The sequence below is a fragment of the Paroedura picta genome, chromosome 7, assembly GCF_049243985.1.
Source record: "Paroedura picta isolate Pp20150507F chromosome 7, Ppicta_v3.0, whole genome shotgun sequence".
Lineage (NCBI taxonomy): Eukaryota > Metazoa > Chordata > Lepidosauria > Squamata > Gekkonidae > Paroedura > Paroedura picta.
In genome coordinates, this window is record NC_135375.1 from 51,201,206 (window position 1) to 51,224,706 (window position 23,501).

The 23,501-nt window shown below is 38.8% G+C and overlaps 1 protein-coding gene across 1 annotated transcript in view; it reads left to right on the plus strand.

Annotated features, from left to right (window-relative positions):
- The window catches only part of YTHDC2 (YTH N6-methyladenosine RNA binding protein C2), a 37,154-nt gene extending 13,924 nt beyond the window's left edge, over positions 1–23,230 (plus strand). Inside the window, exons 10-30 of the mRNA XM_077347796.1 lie at positions 424–559; positions 1,242–1,368; positions 2,184–2,249; positions 3,876–4,054; positions 4,932–5,028; positions 6,834–6,921; positions 7,008–7,088; positions 7,489–7,571; positions 8,050–8,155; positions 9,464–9,583; positions 10,993–11,265; positions 12,466–12,592; positions 13,593–13,798; positions 14,705–14,900; positions 15,481–15,590; positions 16,172–16,464; positions 17,634–17,811; positions 19,315–19,518; positions 21,008–21,190; positions 21,489–21,590; positions 21,957–23,230. Coding sequence (XP_077203911.1) covers positions 424–559; positions 1,242–1,368; positions 2,184–2,249; positions 3,876–4,054; positions 4,932–5,028; positions 6,834–6,921; positions 7,008–7,088; positions 7,489–7,571; positions 8,050–8,155; positions 9,464–9,583; positions 10,993–11,265; positions 12,466–12,592; positions 13,593–13,798; positions 14,705–14,900; positions 15,481–15,590; positions 16,172–16,464; positions 17,634–17,811; positions 19,315–19,518; positions 21,008–21,190; positions 21,489–21,569 — 2,934 coding nt within the window. The 3' untranslated portion in view covers positions 21,570–21,590; positions 21,957–23,230. The remainder of the gene's footprint in view (positions 1–423; positions 560–1,241; positions 1,369–2,183; positions 2,250–3,875; positions 4,055–4,931; positions 5,029–6,833; positions 6,922–7,007; positions 7,089–7,488; positions 7,572–8,049; positions 8,156–9,463; positions 9,584–10,992; positions 11,266–12,465; positions 12,593–13,592; positions 13,799–14,704; positions 14,901–15,480; positions 15,591–16,171; positions 16,465–17,633; positions 17,812–19,314; positions 19,519–21,007; positions 21,191–21,488; positions 21,591–21,956) is intronic.
- Positions 23,231–23,501: the final 271 nt, after the last annotated feature.

Below are 23,501 nucleotides of genomic sequence, written 5' to 3' on the forward strand. Positions count from 1 at the left end.
CTTGAAAGATATGTTTTATGAAAGGGGAGCAGTATGATCTAGATTAGAGGTGACCAAACTATAGCTCTCCAAGGCTATGTTGGCAGGGGCTCATGGCAATTGTAGTTTGTGGACATTTGGAGAACCGTAGTTTGGCCATCCCTGACATATATGGGGTGAGGTGGGAGTGCCATTAAGAATAAAAAACACAAGCAGCAAAGATTTCAACTGTAATTGTGGATATTCATTCATGTTGCTATGGACTGGCCTCAGTGGTCTTGAGTGCTGCAGAAGGGATTTGTATCAGTTTTTAATCCTAAATAAGTGTCTACAGTCTAGCGAGGCTAGAAGAAACTTTGAAATGTTGGAGCGTCATACCTTGCCCCAGTTCCTTATATCCTTCAGAATTAGATGGTAAAGTGTATTTCTGTATTTTGTTTATAGGCTGAAAAAGATGTCAACTGCCTTGAACCCTGGTTAATTAAAGAGATGGATGCTTGTCTCTCTGATATTTGGTTGCATAAAGATATTGATGCCTTTGCCCAGGTGTTCCACCTTATTTTAACTGAAAATGTCAGTGGTAAGTTCATGCAGCTAATGTGTTGTTTTCTTGAATTATACATCCAGATCTATAAACCATATGTGCCTAAATAATTTGCTTGAAAAAATACTAGATTTATTATTTTCATAAATCGGGTGTTATTTTTTAAAATGGCACCAACTAATCTGGAGATTAGTTAAAATATCTGTAGACTGTCAAAAATGAGCCTCTTGTGGTGCAGAGTGGTAAGGCAGCAGAAATGCAGTCTGAAAGATCTGCCCATGAGCCTGGAAGTTCAATCCCAGCAGCCGGCTCAAAGTCGACTCAGGCTTCCATCCTTCTGAGGTCGGTAAAATGAGTACCCAGCTTGCTGGGGGGTAAACGGTAATGACTGGGGAAGGCACTGGCAAACCACCCCGTATTGAGTCTGCCATGAAAATGCTAGCGGGCATCACCCCAAGGGTCAGACATGACCTGGTGCTTGCACAGGGTATACCTTTACCTTTAGACTGTCAAAAAGGGTTCCCCAACTTTTTTTGCCTGCAGTATCTTTGGAATTCTGACACAGCATGGTGGGCAGCTGGGTGCCATAGGAAATGGATCCAATCACGCAGTGGTAGCCACAGCTTACTTTCAGTTAACACAGTGAACGACACTTCTTTGAACATTTCCTCTTAATTAAAGAGAAAAGCATTAACATTCTGTTTCTCTTCTGTCCTAGTGGATTACAGGCATAGTGAGACAAGTGCAACAACTTTAATGGTAGCTTCTGGAAGAGGGTTCTTGAGTCAGGTTGAACAATTGATTGGAATGGGAGCAAACGTTCACATCAAATCATCCAACGGCTGGTAAAGAAATGAGTACACAAGAGTTATGCTATAATTATTGATTAGTCTTGGTGTTAAATAAACATTTGTTTCCAAATGTGACTACGAATAAATATTGACACAATTTCAAGATTAGGATACAGTATCTTAATATCCTGGTTAAAAGCAGTAAGGTAGATGGAGAAGATTACAATTTGCCCAGTATGTAAGTAGAAGGGCAGCACCTTCACATACTATTGATTATGTTGTTTCTGGTATTCATAAATTTGGTTGGGTTCTATATTCATTCAGCTTTTCAGAGAGCCAGTTTGGTGTAGTGGTTAGGAGTGCGGACTTCTAATCTGGCATGCCGGGTTCGATTCTGCACTCCCCCACATGTAGCCAGCTGGGTGGCCTTGGGCTCGCCACGGCACTGATAAAACTGTTCTGACCGAGCAGTGATATCAGGGCTCTCTCAGCCTCACCCACCCCACAGGGTGTCTGTTGTGGGGAGAGGAATGGGAAGGCGACTGTAAGCCGCTTTGAGCCTCCTTCGGGTAGGGAAAAGCGGCATATAAGAACCAACTCTTCTTCTTCTTCTTCTTCTTCTTTTGACTGGTCTTTGTGCTTGAGTAAATTGCCACAAATTATACAGACAACTAAAATCTTAGCCAATTGTTTTGTAAGTACCAGATAGAATGACTGCCATGTTTTGTAATGCACAGCCTAATGAATCATGCAGTACAAGAAATCTCAGACTAGAAATATTATTCTGCATATGGATGAACATGATTGAAAACTCTTTTTGCTTCTTTTGTGTTTAAGTAAAACAATTGATTTTGATTTAATTATTATAGGACAGCTTTGGACTGGGCTAAACACTTTGGACAAACAGAAGTAGTTGATCTGTTGGAATCCTACTGGTAATGTTTCCTGATTTTAGAATTAAGTGCAAAGTGTAGCTTTACTTCTTTTGAAAAGCTTTGTGCAGTCTTTGAAATTCTTAGATGGTTCTTGTACTTGACCCTTTTTCTTTTTACAGAGCCCACTCAGTTCCTTGGTTCACTAAGAAATGGGTTATTTAAGCAGATTGGCAGACCTCTAGTGTGCTAATAGAAAAAAAACTCACGCAGAACAGGTTCACACACATATTTTTGTGACTATTATGTAGCGGTGATGATGAAGCAAGGTCATTACTCCGCAACTTTTGAGTTTGCACAAAGCAGTCTATCAGAGCTAGACACTGAGGGGCTCAATCTGACAGCAACTTGTATGCAAAGCAATTGACAGACAGGATCTCTTGTATGTAACGTAGTTTGGACTTCAACATTTCACCAGTTCAGTATTACAATGTTATCAAGATCAGTCGTTGCAGTTGCTTGGATGTACTTCCATTATTGCAACCTGAAAACATGGTCATGTTGCTTGGGCATGCTCATCAATTTCACACATGCTTAGACCAGCTATACCAATATCTCAGGTCTCTCTCCTCCATTTTAAAAATCTCCTCTCCTAGTAGCAGCTGTTCTTAAAACAATGTACTCTCTAGTCTGTATCAAACTTGGATCCTGGCCTATGCGCTGTACTTATTTTGAAGTTGCTCTTTAACAAAACATTTGAGATACGTTGTTGAACATACTTCATACTGAAAAATCTCATGGGTCACTTCTCATCTCAGAGGTTAGGTACAAACCATTCCTTCCAGTTCCTCTAATGAGATGTCAGGAATTGGACCAAGGGGTTTTATATATCAATTGTGTATTCTGTTATTAACACCTATAATAATTTCACAACATTCGCTTACAGGGATATGTCTCAGTCTCAGTCCATTGAGCTGAAAATTGATACAGTATGTAAAACTTCACTTAGAATCGTAGAATCATAGAGTTGGAAGGAACCTCATGGGTCATCTAGTCCAACCCCCTGCACTGTGCAGGACACTCACAACTGTATCACTCATCCATTGTAACCTGCCACCCCCTTGAGCCTTCACAGAATCAGCCTCTCCGTCAGATGGCTATCTAGCCCCTGTTTAAAAATTTCCGAAGATGGAGAACCCACCACCTCCCAAGGAAGCCTGTTCCACTGAGAAACGGCTCTAACTGTCAGGAATTCCTTCCTGATGTTTAGACAGAATTTCTTTTGCATTAATTTCATCCCATTGGTTCTGGTCCGTCCCTCTAAAAATGGTGGCAACATGTGACAGTTTTCTGATATTTATATGATGTGGTATGTAAGAACCGTTTGTATTTTTGTAAACTGTAAAATACAGTTGTCAGAAATCATAGTGATTGCTTGTTATTAGATTTTACCCTGTGATCCCAAATTTTTTTTTTGGTGCCGAATGTAATGCCTGTCAGCTCTATGGACCATGTGTAAATATTCCCTTCTGGTGTCTTTTATTCAAAACATGAATGGAATTGGACCCAGAAAGATCAATACCATATAGAATTGAGCAGCTTCAGGATGTGTATTAGATGATTGACACTTGTTGCCTTACTGTACAAGTGTTGTGTTTTTATTTGTGTGTGTATATATATATATTTCAGTGCCTCACTAGAGTTTGGTAATCTAGATGAAAGTTCCTTGGTCCATGCGAATGCTGGAGAACTTAGTGCAGAAGACAGAGAACTCTTGAAAGCTTATCATCACAGTTTTGATGATGAAAAGGTGGATCTTGACCTCATTATGCATCTACTGTACAATATCTGTCATAGCTGTGATGCAGGTAAAACAAATATAATTTTATTTTCAATTTATTAAATTGTTATAAGCCCAATTTTGAGGTTCATAGACTTATTCACCCTACACCAATGGTAGGCAATCCTCAGAATTTATACTGAACAGAGACACATCAGCCCATTTTGTTCAGCAATCCTACCCAAAGGACTGAGGCGATGGCAGTAAGGCTCAGCTTATTTGCAGGTATCTTACCAAATATGACCCTTGTCCCCACCCCACTCTGCCAGCATGCCAGCATCTTCACAGGTAGATGTTGAGGGTATTTTGACCAAAAAAATGTTACCTACCTCTAGTGTACATACTGGTGCATAGACTCCACTCATAAAATCAAGTGTGAATCAAGGCCTGTATGACCTCTTTATGAGCTTCCTACTATTATTTCTTCTGGCTTCTTACTATTTAAAGCAGTATACCAGAGTAGATGCATTTGGGTTTGATTCCCGACTCCTCCACATGCAGTCAGCTGGATGACCTTGAGCCAGTCACATTTCTCAGAGCTCTCTCAGCCTCACAGAATATATTTTGTCGGGAGAGAAACGTTAGGTAGTTATAAGCTGCTTTGAGATTCCTTCAGGTTGTAAAAATGAGATCCCCCCCCCACAGCTTCTCTTCTTTTGGATTCTTTTTAGGAATACATTTGATTTGTGAGCATGTCCAACTTGCTTAAGCCACCTCCCATAAGAGATGGGTATGCATATGCATAAGTGGATATGTATATGAATGTTGTTATACTGGTCTTGCTCCACATTACAAAATCTCTGTATACTGAAGAAAGGCATGCAAACTTTGAATGTACAGAACTTCATGCTGCATGTGGAATGAACACAATAGTCATGGCCTAACTTCAGAATTTTCTCTTAAAGGAGCAGTCTTAATTTTTCTTCCTGGGTATGATGAGATTGTTGGCTTGAGGGATCGCATACTATTTGATGACAAGAGGTTTACTGATAATCCACACAGGTACATTTCTGCGCCTTTCAAAAAGTTTTAATTTTTATGAAATGGTATTTCTAACTGTTGGGCTGCAGATTACAAATCTTTCAGTACTGTTCTGTTCTAGATCTTCAGTGTTTTGTTTCCAGACTGACACTAAACTTCTATACTGGATAAGTAAAAGGTAAGGGTATCCCCTGTGCAAGCACTGGGTCATGTCTGACCCTTGGGGTGATGCCCTCTAGCGTTTTCATGGCAGACTCAATACGGGGTGGTTTGCCAGTGCCTTCCCCAGTCTATACTGGATATTTATTCACAAATAGACAAATTACATCTGATTCTTTTTTAATGGTTTAAGCTGTTTAAAAGGGACAATAGGGCTTCCTATTTGTACAGCATTAGACTTTATAAACTTATTTTTGTTTTTATCCATTTTCAAATTGCTAACATTCAGGCTAACTCATCAGTATACCTAAATACCTCTGGATCAATGCTTATGTATTTGCGGAACTCTAGAACTGGAGAATCTTCACATTATATAGCTTCCTCTATATCATGATCATTGATATAATCATGGTTGGCTTAATCTACTAAAACTGGAGTTCAGAGCCAGATAAAATAATGCAGTTATTGTATAACAACTCATATGATTTCTCTTTATGCATAGGTGACTTAAATTTTTTTTTGCCATAGCTGTATCTGATCAGACAATAAATTGATCAAACTCATAGTAGGTGAATTTGTTATTCTCTTATTATAGACTAGCAGTAGAGCCCGCTGTCCAGCGGGCCCTAGGGGAGGGTTTGCTTCCCCTCCCCCCCATGTAGGGAAACGCTCTCCAGGCCCCGGGGCTTGGGGAGCGTTTTAAGTCGGCAGTGCAGTTGTAAAATGCTCTCCAAGCCCCGGAAAAGGCGATCCGAGCCTTCCCTGGGGCTCAGAGAGTGTTTTAAGGCGGCATTGCAGTTTTAAAATGCTCTCCGAGCCCCGGAGAAGGCTCGGATCGCCTTCCCCGGGGCTCAGAGAGCGTTTTAAGGCGGCAGTGCAGTTTTAAAATGCTCTCCGAGCCCTGGGGAAGGCGAGCCGCGGCTCAGAGAGCGTTTTAAGGCGGCAGTACAGTTTTAAAACGGTCTCCAAGCCCCGGGGAAGGCGATCCGCGCCTTCCCCGGGGCTTGGGGAGCGTTTTAAGGGCCGGGGGCCAGGGAGCCTACCTTCGCTCTTGGTGGCCAGCAAAGTAATGGCCGCCGTGGAGCGAAGGAAAGCTCTGGTGGGGGGTGGGGCGGGTTGGGAGGCGCTTCGCGCCTCCCAATAGGTTATTGGCCGGGCAAGCAGCCAATCAGCAGCTGCGCTGCATGCAGCTGTTGATTGGCAGCTTGGGGGTGGACTGACCAGTGGAGGGGAAGGGGCCTATCGGCACCCTTCCTCATCCCGGACAGGGCCCGCCTTCGGGGCCCTTACTTTTTTATTTAGTCCGCGGCGCCGTGGGCGCCGTGGGGCTGTTTTAAGATATATTTATGTTTTGGAGTTAGTTTAGCTGTTGTATTTTAAAATGTTGAATGGTGTTTGTATTTTTTAAAATTTCTGTTCCTATATTAAGATTGAAAGGGCTTTTGGCTATCTGCAATAAATAGACATAACTGAAATAAATATAACTGAAGCTCTAAAACATAAACATTTATAATAAAAGGACAGTAAAATTATATCAATAGAATTATATTCAAGCAGTCTATCACTCAAAGGTTCTCAGGCTCAATAAGGCATTAATCTGTGACAGTCTGACAGCAAAATGCCAGAAAATGATATTTCATTTAATTTGTACTCCTTTTTGATACTAGGTTCCAAGTTTTTATGTTGCATTCAAATATGCAAACATCCGACCAAAAGAAGGTGCTAAAGACTTCATCCCCAGGCATCCGCAAAATAGCAAGTAACAAATATTTTTTCATCTGTTCCCATGAACCTGGTTTTCCTGTATGTTGTGACTAGAACATAGTGTGTTGTCATTGCAGATTCTTTCTACTAATATTGCTGAAACCAGCATCACGGTTAACGATGTTGTCTTTGTGATTGATTCTGGAAAAATGAAAGAGGTACATTAACTTAAAGTTGTGCTATAAACTAAGAATTATTAACCAATATATTGCTTTGTAGAGGGATATAGTATTCTATAATGTAAGCAAATGTATTAGCATTAAAAGGGGTTTAAAGTATATATTGCAAAATAAAATTTGTGACAGTCACTTAAGGATGTAAATTTTGTACTTTTATTTATTTGGAGACTTATGCACTACCTCTCTCAGTAATACCATCTTTGGGTGGTTTACACAATTTAAATTCAATACAACCAATACATTTAACAAATATAAAATTAAAATATTTTTTAAAGTGATATATATTTCTAGTTATATATATATATATTTCTCTATATTTTTAGGCACCCTTGGTCTTTTTAAATATAACTTCTAATACTAGCATGTTCTTATGTTTTAGAAATCCTTTGATGCATTGAACTGTGTAACTATGCTAAAGATGGTATGGATTTCTAAAGCTAGTGCTATCCAGAGGAAGGGCAGGTAATGCAAGTACAATTAATTTGTTTCCTGTCATGAAATTAGATGCTAAACCTTTTTGGTTCTGTCTGTAATTTGAGTGTAGAAAAGTTATTTGGATTCCATTTCTTAGAATAACTAATGTATAGTAAGAATAACTTTCACTTGAAACTGATTTTAATAAAAGTGCATGCTTTTTCGGTAAGAATCCTTTTAGGCCATTCTGGAGAGAACTCAATCTTTATTAGTTTAAGCTACTTCTACTGCATATCACCAGCTATGGGTTTACAATGTCTATTGTATTTATCAAACTATACCACATTTATTGTAGCCTTATAAACAAAAACAAGAAAACCAGACCTTTTTTATTGAAAAATATTGAAGTGTTTCTCTATAGAATACTGTCTACTTTGAAGATACCTTAGAAATGGTCTTTGATCCTTTGCTTGTTAGAAGTTCTCTTCCTATGTTTGTTTCACCTTAAATAATTTCTGTTAACAAGGGCAGGGCGTTGCCGGCCTGGAATTTGCTTCCGACTTTTCAGTAAGCTTCGCTTTCAGAACATGCTTGAATTCCAGACTCCAGAACTTCTAAGAATGCCTCTACAGGTGAGTGATCTTTTACTAACCTGTAAATAATTTTACAGTTTCATAATATAAAGATGTTGCTATTTTAATATTTATCTAAGCAAATCGTTTACAAAGTATAATTGAGATCTGACCAGTAACAAGTAGCTTGATAGAGCATAATTAGGTTATTCATGCAATTATTTAGTATACTGTTATATCACCCTTGTGAGGAACTCAGGATAGTGTACATTGTTCTGCTCCCCTCCAGCATTTTGTCCTCAGAACAACTCTGTAAGATAGGTTAGGTTAAGAGAAAGTGATTGAGTCAAGTTCACTCATCAGTTTTCATGGTGGAGTACTTGAACCTGGTTCTCACAGAGCCTAGTCTAACATTCTGGCCATTACAACATACTGGTTCTCTGATAGTTTTATTAACATGATGAAGATGTTGCTTAGGTGTGTTTGAATTATAGAACTGTGAAGTTAGATGACATCCATAGGGTCACCTAGTCCAGCCCTCTGGTTGGTACAAGGTATCTCTAATTAAATAATTCCTCAAAAATGACTGTCCAGTTCCTGTTTAAAAAACTTCTGTGAAGAAAATCCTGTATCTTCCCAAGGCAAGTTGAACAGTTTTAGTGTGCAGTTGCATTAATATTGAAATAAAATTTGTTGTCCTGTAATATGAAGGTATTGTTGATAGTCTTACCCTAATAAGTCATAGAAAACACGTATGTCATTGGAGTGACATCCCTGTGCTTCTTGATAAGTATTTGTTACTTAAACAAGTTAGTTGCCATCTTTATATCACTATTTGTGGCTCTGTTGTGTGGCAGTGGGGCTGATGCTAGATGTGCAGCTTTGTTTGTATTACCACTTGTAGAAAAGATCAAAATGAGAGTAAGACCAAAAGTCATACTTTCATTTGGCTTATTTATTTATTTTGTTACCTTTATATACCGCCCTCCCCTGTGGCTCAGGGTGATTTACATGGAACGTAAGGAATTATAGAAATTCATAGCTAATGATAACGAAGACAGGCTGCATTCATGAATCTGCTTTTGCCAAATACAAATCTTAATGACAGTGGAGTCCTTTATATCCTTTAATTATTGATCTTAAGTGTACCAGTATTTCACATTACTGTTTTCCAAATGACTATGTCGACTTTGCATAAGGTCACTCATTGGCAATGTTGTTTTTAGATGACATGAGAACAAATTGAAATATTTCTGGCTTACACATGAAACTGAAAATTATTCTTCTGGTGGATCCTTGTAATAAATACCTAAATGTTCTAGATAAAATACTGTCTAGCTTTCTGAAAACAGTGTCTTTAATTCCTAGGAGCTTTGTTTGCATACAAAATTACTAGCTCCCATCAACTGTCCAATTGCTGACTTTTTAATGAAAGCTCCAGAACCACCACCTGCTTTGATAGTAAGAAATGCTGTACAGATGCTTAAGGTAAATGAAATAAACCTTGCTTGTATTTTAAGTTTTCATCATTACTCTTAGAATTTGAAACAAGATTTTAACAAAAATGTTTAATTACTGACCTTCAGGGCCTAAGTGGTGTGACTGTGCAGAGTATGGTTGGGAAGCATAGCTCTGTAGATGTCTACCTGGATCCCATCCCCTTCCCACCCCCTTCCGGGCCTATCATTGGCTGTTTTGGGAGGGGTGGGGGCAGTTGAAATGACCATATATGGTCATATTATTGTTGTTGTTGTTGTTGTTGTTAATTTGATTTGCATGATCGCCGTTCTCAGAAACCGGCTCACAGCGGTTCACAACGTTTCAATACAAATCAGTACATTAAAACCATTAAAATTCCCCATTAAAACCTGTAAAACCATTTGGGAGTGGATGGATAATTGGGCATAAGTTGGAACAATCTGGGGAACCAGGCCAGTCTAATATCATTTGATCAATGTTTAAGAAATGCTAAAAATATGTTAAAAATTAATTAACTCCCACCCATTTGGGAAACCCTTCCAGGGCTAGAAGGGGAATTTAATAAAACCCTGGTTGGGAAAGCCTGGTCTAATATGAGAATATGTCACAAAGTATTGCTACTAGGGTTTCAGTTCATACATTTACAGGTTTATTTTAAAAGTTTAAATACATCTCTTTGATCAGTGGATGGCTGCAGACAAATTATCTCAGTAATACACTTGTCTTAGTCTTGTTAGAGTGCCTTCAAAGAAAAAAAATGGAAAACTGCATTGGTGAGAAAAAGGCCAGGAAGGGCGTTCCAGGGAATATTTTACCATCATTACAATGTATCTACTCATTCTTCAAGAGTAGTAAATGCTGTACTACAAAAATTTAATTGGGAAACCTTACCTCATCCACGCTACAACCTTGATCTTGCCCTTTCAGGCTTCATTTTGTTTCCAAAAGGAACAAGATTTGAGTCCCTTGAGGATGCCAAGATTCGTTTTGGCATGACGTAAATTAAAAAGTGGAAAACTTTGGGGGGAGGAGTTAGAGATATGGAAAAACCACCTTCAGAAGTGTATAGTCCTAGCTGGAGGATATGTCAAGAAACAATATCTTCACATTTTGGTATTTTTGTTTAATAAAGATTTCTATGATTTTGTAGTAATACTTTTTGATTTATCCTTGAACTTTGCCTCTTAAGTATTTTCCTACTGCTCTTTCAGATGTCTAACTAAAAGTGGTTATTCCTGATGTCATCATAGAAATGGGCATTCCAAATAAGATTACAAATATTTGTGGGTTCTTGAGGCATACCTGAATGATATCAGGACAGAAAAAATAAACTGAACTAGTTCAGATTTGCTTAGATAATAAATCCTTTATATAGTATTTATTGTTTTATGCTGATCTCCCTCTTTTTAAAAAAACAGACAATAGATGCTATGGATACATGGGAAGATCTGACTGAACTTGGCTATCATCTGGCTGATTTACCAGTAGAGCCTCATCTTGGTAAAATGGTGCTGTGTGCTGTTGTTCTGAAGTGTCTGGATCCTATTCTGACAATTGCTTGTACTCTTGCATATCGTGACCCTTTTGTGCTGCCTACGCAAGCCTCTCAAAAACGTGCAGCTATGTTGTGCAGAAAACGATTTACCGCAGGAACATTTAGTGACCACATGGCCCTTCTCCGTGCTTTCCAGGTAATGTTAGTCAACTAAGTTCACATTTATAACTTATATATATGTCTATAAGATGAGTCACCTTTGCTAAACTAACTCATCTTCTTCAGCTTACTTGTGCAGCATTGGAAATAACGACAACTTATTCATCTTGCTTCTGCTTTTTTCCTCTTCCCTTAGTCTGCCAGCTACAAAGTTGTATACTGTTCCCTGGAAAAGGTGTGTTCTGTCCATCACATAGGCATGTGCAAAAAAAATTGTACAGTTTTGGATTTGTCTGAAAATAATGATTGGACTGAATCTGAAATGCACAAAATACCCCTTCACCTTTTAGGATTCAGTTGAATCTGAAAAGTTTCAGGGTTTCAGTAGTTGTTGCACTGGCCCTTCCTTGCACCTGCGGCCAGCACGAGGATCAGCTGTTGATGACAGGCGCCTGTCCGCTCTAGTTAAATGCCTGCCCAGTCAGGAAGGCATATAAATTTGATGTGGGGGGCTTTTCATTATCAGCTGATAGGTGCACATTCTCTTCTCAGATGCTGCCTAAGAAAGCGAGAGTGGGGGGAGGGGGGCAGAATGCATTTGGACAGCCAAATGCAAGGAATGGGTGGTTCGACTAAAATGAGCTGGAAAAAGTACCTGAATCAGCGTTGATTCCGGTACTTTCTGGTTTATCTGAGCCAAACCACCCATGCCTACAAGTTAGATGAACACCCACTGCAGGAGGTGTTCTGTCCATCACAAGTTAGATGATACTCAAAAAGGGAAAACCTTTGTGCCACAGTCACAAGTGTACAGCTCATTGGACCTTTGGTCATTGGACCAAATGAGTGTGTTTGTGTGTGTGCTCTAAGAAACTGTGGTATTCAAGTTACACTTCTTATTTTGCTGTGAGGTATACTTGAGTCCCAGCAAAAGCAATAATAAGCAATGTGGAGAAACTCTAAAAACAAACATCTGCAACTGGCAATCAGTTCAGAGGCAGACAGGAGGAGTTCATTCTTGTTTGAAATTGCATCTGGGACTCCACAGAGTAGCAAGTCACTAGCCCCAGCTGGATAGAATTTGACCCTAAGCAGTATGTTTGAGAGGTTCTATTGGGAGATAGCATAATTTGAATTGCCCTACAATAGCTTTCAGAACATATTTAATGTAATATACCATATTTTGGAAGGGTCATTGGAGGCATACGCTCAACTTTTAAACTAACTTATCCTACAGGCATGGCAGAAAGCGCGAAGTGATGGCTGGGAAAGAGCTTTTTGTGAGAAGAACTTCCTTTCTCAGGCAACAATGGAGATTATCATAGGAATGAGAACCCAGTTGCTTGGACAACTTAGAGCTTCAGGTAAATATTATGAAGGCAATATTATGAATCCCTTTTTGGATTTCAGATATATGGGTGAGGTAGATTGTGACCTTGTTCCGGTTATGTATATGTGAGTCTACACTGGCTGTATCATACTGTAGTTACTAACTGTTTGGTTGTCCTGACATCAAAATAAAGATAGTTCTATGGCAGACATTTAGGCAATGTGTGGATTTATAGTAGAGCTGATATTTTTATTTGCCAACTGATGATCATGGGAAAAAAGGAATAAGATTGTTACCAAGATAAATAATATTGTCAGAAAGTGCCAAGAACTGTCAGAATGGATTCTAAAAATGATGGGTAGAATGCCTTGAGGACTGTATCTAAGGATGCAGAACTTTTCCATTGGCATGTGACTCTCCACTGGTGGAAAAAGGAGCTGGGTTTTTTTGCCCTGCTTCTCACGTAGCCCTTTGGACCCTATGACATGTTGTGAAGAAGGGTCCACTGAAACCATCATTATATGGGTTTTCATAGGGAGAATATCCTCGGTTCCCATATTCAGGAAAACCTGGCACCAAAATTCAGTGAACAAGTTGATGCTTTAAATTAAATGAGTCCATATGTTTGTAATTTCTTTGTCAGATTTATTTTTTTGGCATTACTATCACAATACGAATTCCCCTCATCTGGATTGGTGGTGGTAGAAAGTGCCATCAAGTCACAGTCAATTTATGGAGAGATGCTGAAGGGTTCTCAAGGGAAGAGATGAACAAAGATGGTATGCAACACACTGCCTGTGTGTAGTAACTCTAGGCCTCTTAGTGGTCTCTTATACACGTACTAACCAGGTCAAACCCTGTTCAGATTTTGAGATATGACAGGATTGCCTGTAGCCTAGGCCATTCAGGTCAGAGCTCATCCAAATTAGTATACTCTTTAAAAAAATTTATGAGTCACCCCATTCCAGATACATATGTCAGAAATGGAGAATTGTTTTTCCTAATTCATACATCTTGTTCCTTTTATCTTTCAGGTTTTGTTAGAGCCAGAGGGGGAGGTGATATAAGAGATGTAAACACAAATTCAGAGAACTGGGCTGTGGTGAAAGGTGCCTTAGTAGCTGGGATGTATCCAAATGTAGTTCATGTTGACAGAGAGAATGTTGTCTTGACTGGGCCAAAAGAAAAAAGAGTCAGATTTCATCCTACCTCTGTTCTGAGCCAGCCTCAGTATAAAAAGGTAAAATGATGTAAAGGTTAAACATTTTGTCAAGCAGGAATAAAGGCTTCTCTGTTACTCAGTGCCTATTCTTGATGGCTTTAAATGATTTGCTTATGCAGACATGCATTTCATGTGATCCCAAAACCAGATGCAAAATATCATTCTTAAAATATGGATAGAAAAATGTGTGAATAGTGCAGTTAGCAACTATGCTAAATTCCTTTGCTAAGCTGTTGTATTAATAAAAACTGTTTTCTGATTTCAGACATCAGAGTTAGATAGACTAGTAATATTTTTTATGTGGTCTGAACCTTTTACCCAATGTGTTGTTTGAACTAGTGATCAGTCCCTCTTTACTGAAGATCACAGTATGGCTTGTGGCATGTGGGTGTGCCAAATCAGTTGTCATGTGATGAAGATTGTGATAGCTAATCTGTATTGATATTTACATTTGAATTTAAGCTGAATGTTTTCAAGGAAAAACTCTAGACAGGGGAACAGTGAACTTTGTAAAGCAACCGATGAATTTATGGTGGCTTTCATCTCTTAATACTACAAAGCATGATTAAAAATGGAAGGTCATTTGTTTTTTGCACAATATATAAAGAGAGCCCTTGAGATGTAGGTTTAGGATTCTTTTGAAAGTGAGATTGAAGTTTTAACAACAACGTTCTTGAGGCCTCATAACTAAATTAGTCATAGGTATGTTGATGTATGAGACACTTAGATGGAATTCTATTGGTCCTCCCTTCCAGCCATTCACCTTTTCTACAATGCTGTGTAGAATTGAGTGCTTCCAGCCCACTCCTTGCAGATAATTGGAGATTTTTGTTTTAGATGTGATTTTCTATGGTCCCTTTTTTATTGACTTAAAAGAAAAAAATAATTCGTTCTAAATCTTTCTCCATTTGTTACTGCCAACAGATTCCTCCAGCAAACGGTCAAGAGGCAGCTATTCAGGCACTTCCAACAGACTGGCTTATATATGATGAAATGACCAGAGCCCACAGAATAGCCAATATACGGTGCTGTTCAGCTGTGACTCCTGTCACCGTGGCCCTCTTCTGTGGATCAGCTAGGCTGCCAAGTAATGCTTTACAGGAGCCTTCATCCTTCAGAGGTATAATGCAGGCATAAGAAATGTTTTGTGCTCCATCGGTTAAGGAAGGTGCCATGTATGTGTGGTTACCCTTAATTCTTTATCTTCAGTAATTCTTTATAATTTCACACAAGTCCTGATGCGTTTCACCTTATAGCTTTTTCAAGGGACAATGGTTCTTGGAAAATACAAAGGTAAAATTAGTGGTTGTTCAACAATAATAATTACATATATATTAACAAATTAACAGGTAATTGTCATGAATACAAACACATCGGGACTTGTGTGAAATTATAAAGAATAAAGAATTACTGAAGACAGAAGACTCTATATAAGTCCATTTTGGATATTTTATTGCCATATTGGTTCCCAAGTGCATCTATATTTCTCTATATTGGATTCTTCACTAGGACCCACCCCTCCTACTTCATTATTAAGAACAAAGCAGACATACTATGATCTAGAAGTAGGAACTGAAATTGTGATTTAATTGGCTATCAGTTATTTCTATTGAAAAGATTTTAAATGAAGGTCAGTGTGAGTACAGTGTTGAAAAATACTAATGTGTAGAACCTATTGATTCCTCCTCCCCCCAATGTAGTGGATGGTGTCCTTAATGACAGCAGTGATAGTGAGATGGAAGATAGAACAACGGCTAACTTGGCTTCACTGAAACTGGATGAATGGCTCAATTTCAAACTGGATCCTGAGGTCAGAGCTTCATTGCTTTCTAATAAACAAAGAAAAAAATCAGATCTTGAATATTTAGATTTTCAAACAATTTTGAAAATTGTTTGATTACTAAAGGAAATAGGCAGTTCTCTACTCTGCAGCTTCCTCAGTCTTCACTGGCAGAACTAAACAATGCAGAGCTTTTAATTAGTGGCATGCTGCATTTAGAATCCCATCCCAAATAAAGGCTAGCATAGAGCTGTAAAGGCTGCATAAAAGGGGAACTTGAGTAATCAAGATGTTGGAGTATTCTCCCTTTGCAGAAAAACAGAAGTGTTTGGACTTTTTGGCTTACAAAAAAAGATGACTAAGGAGGGACATGCTGGAGGTTTATAAAACAATGTATAAAATACAAAGTGTGGATTAAATTGAAAAAAAAATAGAAATTTTCTCAGAAATACTTAGGGGGAAAGAATGTCAAATATAAAATGGTAGGCTTCATTTTCAAAACCATGTCACTGATTTTTTGTTTCTTTGTACCATCCGATCTTAGAAATATTGGAATTACATGTGCTTTTATCTGCAGTGAAAATTTAAACTAAAAATTGCTTCCATCACAGGCTGCTAGTTTATTATTGCAACTGAGACAAAAATGGCACAGTTTATTTCTACGGCGCATGAGAGCTCCTTCGAAGCCCTGGTCTCAAGTTGATGAGGCAACTATACGAGCCATCATTGCTGTCTTAAGTACTGAAGAACAGTCTGCAGGTTTACAGCAACCTTCAGGAATTGGGCAGAGACCAAGGCCGATGTCGTCTGAAGAACTGCCTGTAGCATCTTCATGGAGATCAAACACTAGCAGAAAAAGCTCAGCAGAAGCAGAATTTGCAGATGATTCTTTTAATGTTGAAAGGTCTGTATATTGCAACGGTTAGTTGTAGTGTACAAAATTAAAGCTATCTTATAGAGAGCTCATTCTCAGCATGTAGAATGGACACATGTGTTTCTAATAGGATTTATACAGTGAGTAGGTTATAGTATCAAGAAGGCAGCAGTGGCTTTATCCACAAAGAGCTCCAGTAGCAATAAGACCACTGAAGTTGCCAACTGGCCTGGTGTCTCCTCCATGTCCTCCTGCCACAGCTTCCTGCTCGTGCAAAGCTTTTTTTTTTGTTTTGTGATATTGCTAGAATACATTCAACAGAAAATTCTAGTAATCTTGAAATAAATTCTAATTTCCCCAGCACACTAATGTCTGGTAATTCAAGTGTACCATGAGAGATTGTCAACTATGAGATATTAGGTTTCTTCCCTTCAATTTACCTTTTAAAGTAATGAAACTTTAAACTGACAAATACATGCAAAGTTGAAAGATTAATTGAGACAAGTGTATCCTCTTAGCATGCTTGTAATTTTTTTTTCAAAACAATTCAAACTTAGCTAATTTTCTTTCCAGAATCCCCCCTCTAAAATACCTTTAAATAATTATTTTAACAAATAAAAGAACAATGTAATCTTAGGCCAATGTTCAGTTTGTAATTTTTAAAGAAATTCTAGATGACTAGAATTCTAGATGTCTAGATGACAAAAGGACAGTTTGACAAAATTGATGGCACATTAGGGAAATGTAAAAACAAAGTTAGTTCAAGTACTATTGGTTAACACAGCTTCTTTTTCTCAAAGAAAGTTAAAATGTCTTCAAAGAGAAAACTTGAGAAAGCTGCCTGAAAATACAAGATTCATTACCCCTGAATAGTAGTAACCATTATGCATATAATACACACACACCCACACTTATTAGCTTGATTATAAATCACAATGCTAACTTGCAAACAGCTAGCTGTGCATTCTGTGATAATAAATAATTTGCCTAACAACTAGCTAGCCCAGTTTTACTTTGCTCACATAAAATGTTCTGCTATATTTATTTGTTATTTTCTGCTTTCATTGTGTTTTTTGCTGTAAATAATGACGATAGAAAGATACTATGTATGGCTATAGTGTTTAGAAATGTATTCAAGTGTTCAATAAACAATATCCTGTTTTTACATTTACTTTCCCTTTTCTCTTACAATTTTGTAGAGTCCTAATGAAATCTGCATCTCCTGCATTTCAACAGCCACTGAAATACAAAGAAAGAAGTGTTCTGCACTCCAAACGTACCACGGATGACAGGTCGGACCAGTCATCTGTGAAATCTACCGACAGTAACAGCTATCCTAGTCCTTGTGCCAGTCCTTCTCCTCCATCATCGGGGAAGGTACAGAACTATGATGCCATCTATTACATGCCTTTTAAAATAGATAAATACACACTGAAATGAAGAAGTAAAATATTTTGTATTGTTGGGATACCATCACATGTGGATGTTTAAATTCATGGACCAACAATATTTGAGAGGATTCGTTTTGGTCTTACTTATTCTAGTCACATTTTTTGGAGTTTTCATTTTTATGCTCTTCCAGATAAAATATACCATATTTACTCAAAGGAAAGAAGTTTTTGAAGATGATATCCCTTCCTTAAAAAGGGAAGCCAGCATATTAAAGCAAATAATCCTGAATTTAAGATGCTCCTTCCCAAAGAGGTCATAGCCCCACAGTGGTGACCTTTGCTCAATCCCTGTTGGGGCTGTTAACACTCATGGTGGTACCCCAGGGGTTGATGGGTAGAGACAAGGTAGAGACTGCTTCTTCCTTCTTCGTCTTCTGTCTCTAGATTCTGTGCATCCTTTCCTTGCCTATGCTTTGCACAGCACAAGTCCCTTTTCACTCTGCTTCACTTCACTATCTAGTTCAAGGATGGCCTCTCCTCACATAGGGCCACTGCTTCCAGCTTCTTCCCCAGATGACATGGGTTTTGAATGGGTCAGCTACAAACATGAAGCAAGAGAGCATACATGACAACACTTCCAGGCTACAGGATCCAGGCAAAGGCCCATGACTTGTTTCTTTCTGCAGGTTGTTGAATTAGGAGCCACCCACATTAGAACCTGCCAGTAATAGTATGAGGGCAACTTTACATATTGGGAAATTTGAGTTGCAGAGGATGCCCACTTTTTGTAAATCCCAAAAAGTTATTTAAAAAAAATCTTCCTTTTGAGTAAATGTTATGTTGCCTTTTCCTTCTTTTTGCTGCCTTAAAATGTAAGCTGGCAAATGTATATAGACTTGTCAGTATTGCATGTAGATATTGAGAAATATTTCAGTAAAATAGTGGCTTGAGAAATCATAAGCACAAAGTCTTTCAAAACATTTAAAGCATACAGTCAGGGTCTGATAGGTAAGAACCTTACCCCCAATCCGTTGCCAACTATAGCAACTCAACTTAGCCTTTTTGTAAGAACCAAAAGACAAACTAGGCTTTGATATCAAGGCAGCCCTCTGTATTCCATTATTTCATCTTATAGATTTGGCAAAAGTACAAAGTGTTAACAGCTGATTAGATTTTTTTCCTCTTGCTAAAAATACTGCTTCCAAATCTAGAGGCTACTTCTCGAGATCTATTGACAGCTGAAGGCAGAAAGGATAGGGTTATTTGGTTGGTCCTGTGCTGCAGTTGTGACCAAATTCTCAAGCTTCATATTAGAATGCAGCTGATTGAATGCAGTATTCAGTCCTTCCTGAAGCATCAATGAATCTGCTTAAATCATACCTCCTTTCCAGTTATTGAGCAGCCTTCTGCAAGAATACTGTGACTTTGTTTGATATTTTACAAGGTGTTTATCAAATGTTCTGCATTGTAAAAGGAATCTCCTTTGCAGGGTTCCAAGCCTCCTTCTCCAAGGCCAAACATGCCCGTTCGGTACTTTATTATGAAAAGCAGCAATTTAAGAAACCTTGAGATTTCGCAACAAAAGGGGATTTGGTCTACAACTCCAAGTAATGAACGAAAACTGAATCGTGCCTTTTGGGAAAGCAGTGTTGTTTACTTGATATTTTCTGTTCAGGGATCAGGACACTTTCAGGTGAGGATTTTATGTACTGTTTATTCAGGCTGCTAGGTTGGAAGCACAAATCCAGATACTCTTGCTCATCATCCTGTGAGTTGGGACTTCATTTGAATGTACCCCAATGTTAAAATTTCTCCACACGTGCAAAGGTAGCAGGAGGCTTAAGAGAGACTTCGGTGTCAGAGCATATTCAGATGCACAGATTCTGAAGTGGTAAAGTCTTAGAAAGACTTTATCAGCTTTTAGACTGTAGAGCTGAAGGTATTTTATCCTTACTGATACAGGAAAGGCTAAAATGCAGATAACCATCAGTGAAAGTACTGGAGGTTTTTGAGATGGGAATTAAAAGGATAAGCAGTTAAAGCAAAAGAGAATTAAAGCTCAAATATGTTGTGATCTTATCCTAACTCCTCGTGTTAATCGTCCTTGCTGTAAGGATTGCCCTTGTGAATCTTTATAAGTAACATGCTTACCTACAAAGAAAGAATAAGAATGTACACAGGCCTGGGTTGAAACAGTCTAAAAGCTTCCAAAAATTTGGCATGTATTCAAATGGAAGGACTGCTGTGTAGTACAGGCAATGCTTATAAGTGTTTGTGGTGTAACTGCTCAGCCCTGCTGCTGGGTGACCCAAGAAAAAGTATACGCCTTAAAACTCTTCTAAACTGCCTGCTGCCACCATTAATTCACTTGCTGGACTTAGGTACACCCGTCCCCCTATTTTTGCAGGGAGTATGCTATTTCCTGACCATAGTTTCTCCAGATGATGAAGTACTAGTTGTGATTATAATATCTAAATCAGTGGTCCCCAACCTTTTTATCACCGGGGACCGAACAATGCTTGACAATTTTATTGAGGCCCAGGGAGGGGGTAGACTTTTGCCAAGGGACGTCGCTGCCACCTCAGTCCCTGCTCCAGTTGCTTTCCTGCCGATGCCCCTGACTTCTCACCACCCAGACCTCTCTCTGGGGGGCGCTGCCAGCAGCAGATGCGCAGTACCATGCCGAGGGGGAGCCCCAGCCATGGCGGCTGCTGGAGAGCACCAAAGATGAGCTGGCAGTAGAGTGGCAGGGCAGCCCCCGAGGCAGCAGCCAGGAAGGAGGACGAGGAGGAGCAGCGGCCCGGTACCGACTGATCCACAGACCGGTATCGGTCCCCGGACCGGGGGGTTGGGGACCACTGATCTGAAATGAATTCATGTGGTAAACATCTGAATATCAGAAGAGGAATCGCTGGTAAAATTATTTCTTCCTCAGCAAATCTGATAGTTCAGTAAAATTCCTCCTCTGCCTCATCAAGAAGCAGTCAAGTAGAATTCTTTTAAAGATCTAAGCAATGTTACATATTGCTTTGCCCTTCTCTCAGTTGCAAAATACAAATGATTTGTGAGGGAGCATACTTTGCACTGAGACGCATGTCAGGCACAGTTATAATGTACATTAGAAATAGAATTTTACTTGAATTTGGGTAGATTATGAATCTCTTTTTTTAATGATGTTACAGGGTTTTGCTCGAATGTCTTCAGAGATAGGACGAGAGAAAAGTCAGGACTGGGGATCTACTGGTTTAGGAGGAGTATTTAAGGTGGAATGGATCCGAAAAGACAGTCTTCCCTTTCAGTTTGCTCATCATTTGCTCAACCCTTGGAATGACAACAAGAAGGTACAAATAAGCCGAGATGGCCAGGTATGTTGCTTTTTAGAGACTGTTATGCTTAAAAGGACATGATCAAGGCCAGATTTCTAGTTCCTTCACTCTTCAGTGTAAGTTCTGGTTTTTTTTTCAAAGTTCTTATTTATCACACTGTTAGAGATACTAATGTTAATGAAGAACTTTCATTTTAGAGTGAAAGAGGAGCTATCTCTTGGATTGTTTGGAACACAACCCCTGCCAGATCAGATTGTCTCAGCAGTGTTGTTAATACTGTTTTCAGTAGCTGCAAAAGCCTTTTTGCTACTTTTTTACTTTTTCACTTCTGGTGTAGGAACTGGAGCCTCAGGTTGGTGAACAGTTGCTGCAGCTGTGGGACCGTATTCCTTTGGGGGAGAGAAACACAGCTGATTGAACATACAGCAGTAGATCTGAGGTACTCCTGAAGTGTGCGGGTAGACGGAATTTTCCTTTCCAACACTAATTTTTTGTCATGCAAGTATTATGTTTAACTTGTAGTGCAACATATAGCAAGTAAGACCTGCCCCCATGTTGTAAATAATGAAAGAACAGTTAGCTCCATGCATGACTGCTAGTCTTGATGGTTAGAACAGGGAAATGTGGAACTGCATATCCAATATCTGTTTGCAGTTTCCTGTGCCACAAAGCAGTTTGTTTAAAATAAGCTTAATTCACCTTGACAAGCACTTGCGGGTACCACGTTGTCATTTATTAGGTTAAAGAAGGCTGCTTTTTAGCAAAATAACGACAGTTCTAACTACTTTGTATTTCCCCTCCATAGGTGCTACGCATGTAAAATGTTCAACCTGCTAAAATCACCAATGCACTACAAGAGAGAAATGTAATTAAATGGATTCTGAGATTCAGTGTCTTCCAGGACAGGCTGCATTTGATGCTGGGTGCTTGTTTGAAGGAAACCTTGCAGCCTGCTTTTATTTTCAGTGAGATGTTTGTTCTTAATGCTTCATATGATGTTTCAGATGTTAAATGGAGGACACCAGACTGAAAACATTAGTGAACTTTCAATAGTGTTATAGCTATTTAATATTCCATAAGGAGAAACTGGGATTAGTCACATTCACTACTCTGAATTAGAACCTGTTCAGACTGTGCTTGACTAAAAGACACGCAGGTTTTTCAGGACTACTTCTGCTACTAGAATAAAACTATGAGTGGAACATTACAGTGGATGGAGCTGCTTCCCCTCAGATTAAATCCACTTAGAATTGTCACATGATGAGTGTGCCTTTTGGTAGAAGGCTGATCTCAAAGTGTTGAATTTTAACCATATTTTTTGCCATTATGTACTCTTAGAAATGGGCATTGACTTCTAATACTAACTTAGTAATAAGTGAACTCTGCAACATTGAAAGAATGGGCATTTTCATGCAACTATTGGCATAGACCTCACCATACTCTGCCTCCAGAACAGACACTGGTGTTCCCCACCACCACCCCTTTCCATTATGTTATTTTATTTACAATTTCCCTATTTCTTCTGACTTCATTTTTTATAAATATTGTCCTTTGCACTTTCTGCATATTTTTTATTTCTTGAAGTGTTGTTTAACTTGCTGCTCAGAAGAAAGGAGAAATGCCAAATTCAACTTGAAATAGAAGGGGCTGTCTACATTTCCCCACCCTACTGCACTGAATAGGAGGGATAGTTTCAGGGTTATAAACATAATTATTGTCATTCTTCAAAGCTAATAATATAAAGATGCCAGCTCAAAACTAATAATAGAAAGATGCCAGCTCTTTCCTGTGTACTGCTAAGTGAGAGGAGATAACATAATGAATGGTCTTCATAGAAACAAGGGGGAAATACTTTTCTCAGAGTAATTCATTAGTTTTTCAGTAAAGATTCTGGACTTTAATTGACTATCACTTCATTCAATGTTTTCATATTTTTATGTTTAGATGGGTTTCTGTTGTACATCCACATAGCTTTCTCTTGTTAAATTTGACTAACAATGATCTTACAGTCATGTCTTGAACTTACATGTTTGCAGTTTGGAAATAAGGTGTTTCTAGAATAAAATTGTTTTGCTTTTAGTCTGGTGTATTTGGAGTAATTTGTCACTCTGCTGCGGAGGGATTACCTCCAGAATGAAGACTACTGCATTGACTTAGGTTTTGTTCTCATCCTCAATAGTTAGTATGCAGCAACAGTTATTGTTCTCCTTCTGTGAACATCAGGATGGCATGAAGATTAGAAAGGGTGCAAGCATCCCATATCTTTCACTCCATTTAGAGTAGCTTCCCCCTCTACCATACCTTCCACAGCCCTCAACAATTGGGATCCCCAGCCCCTCCCTGACCATTC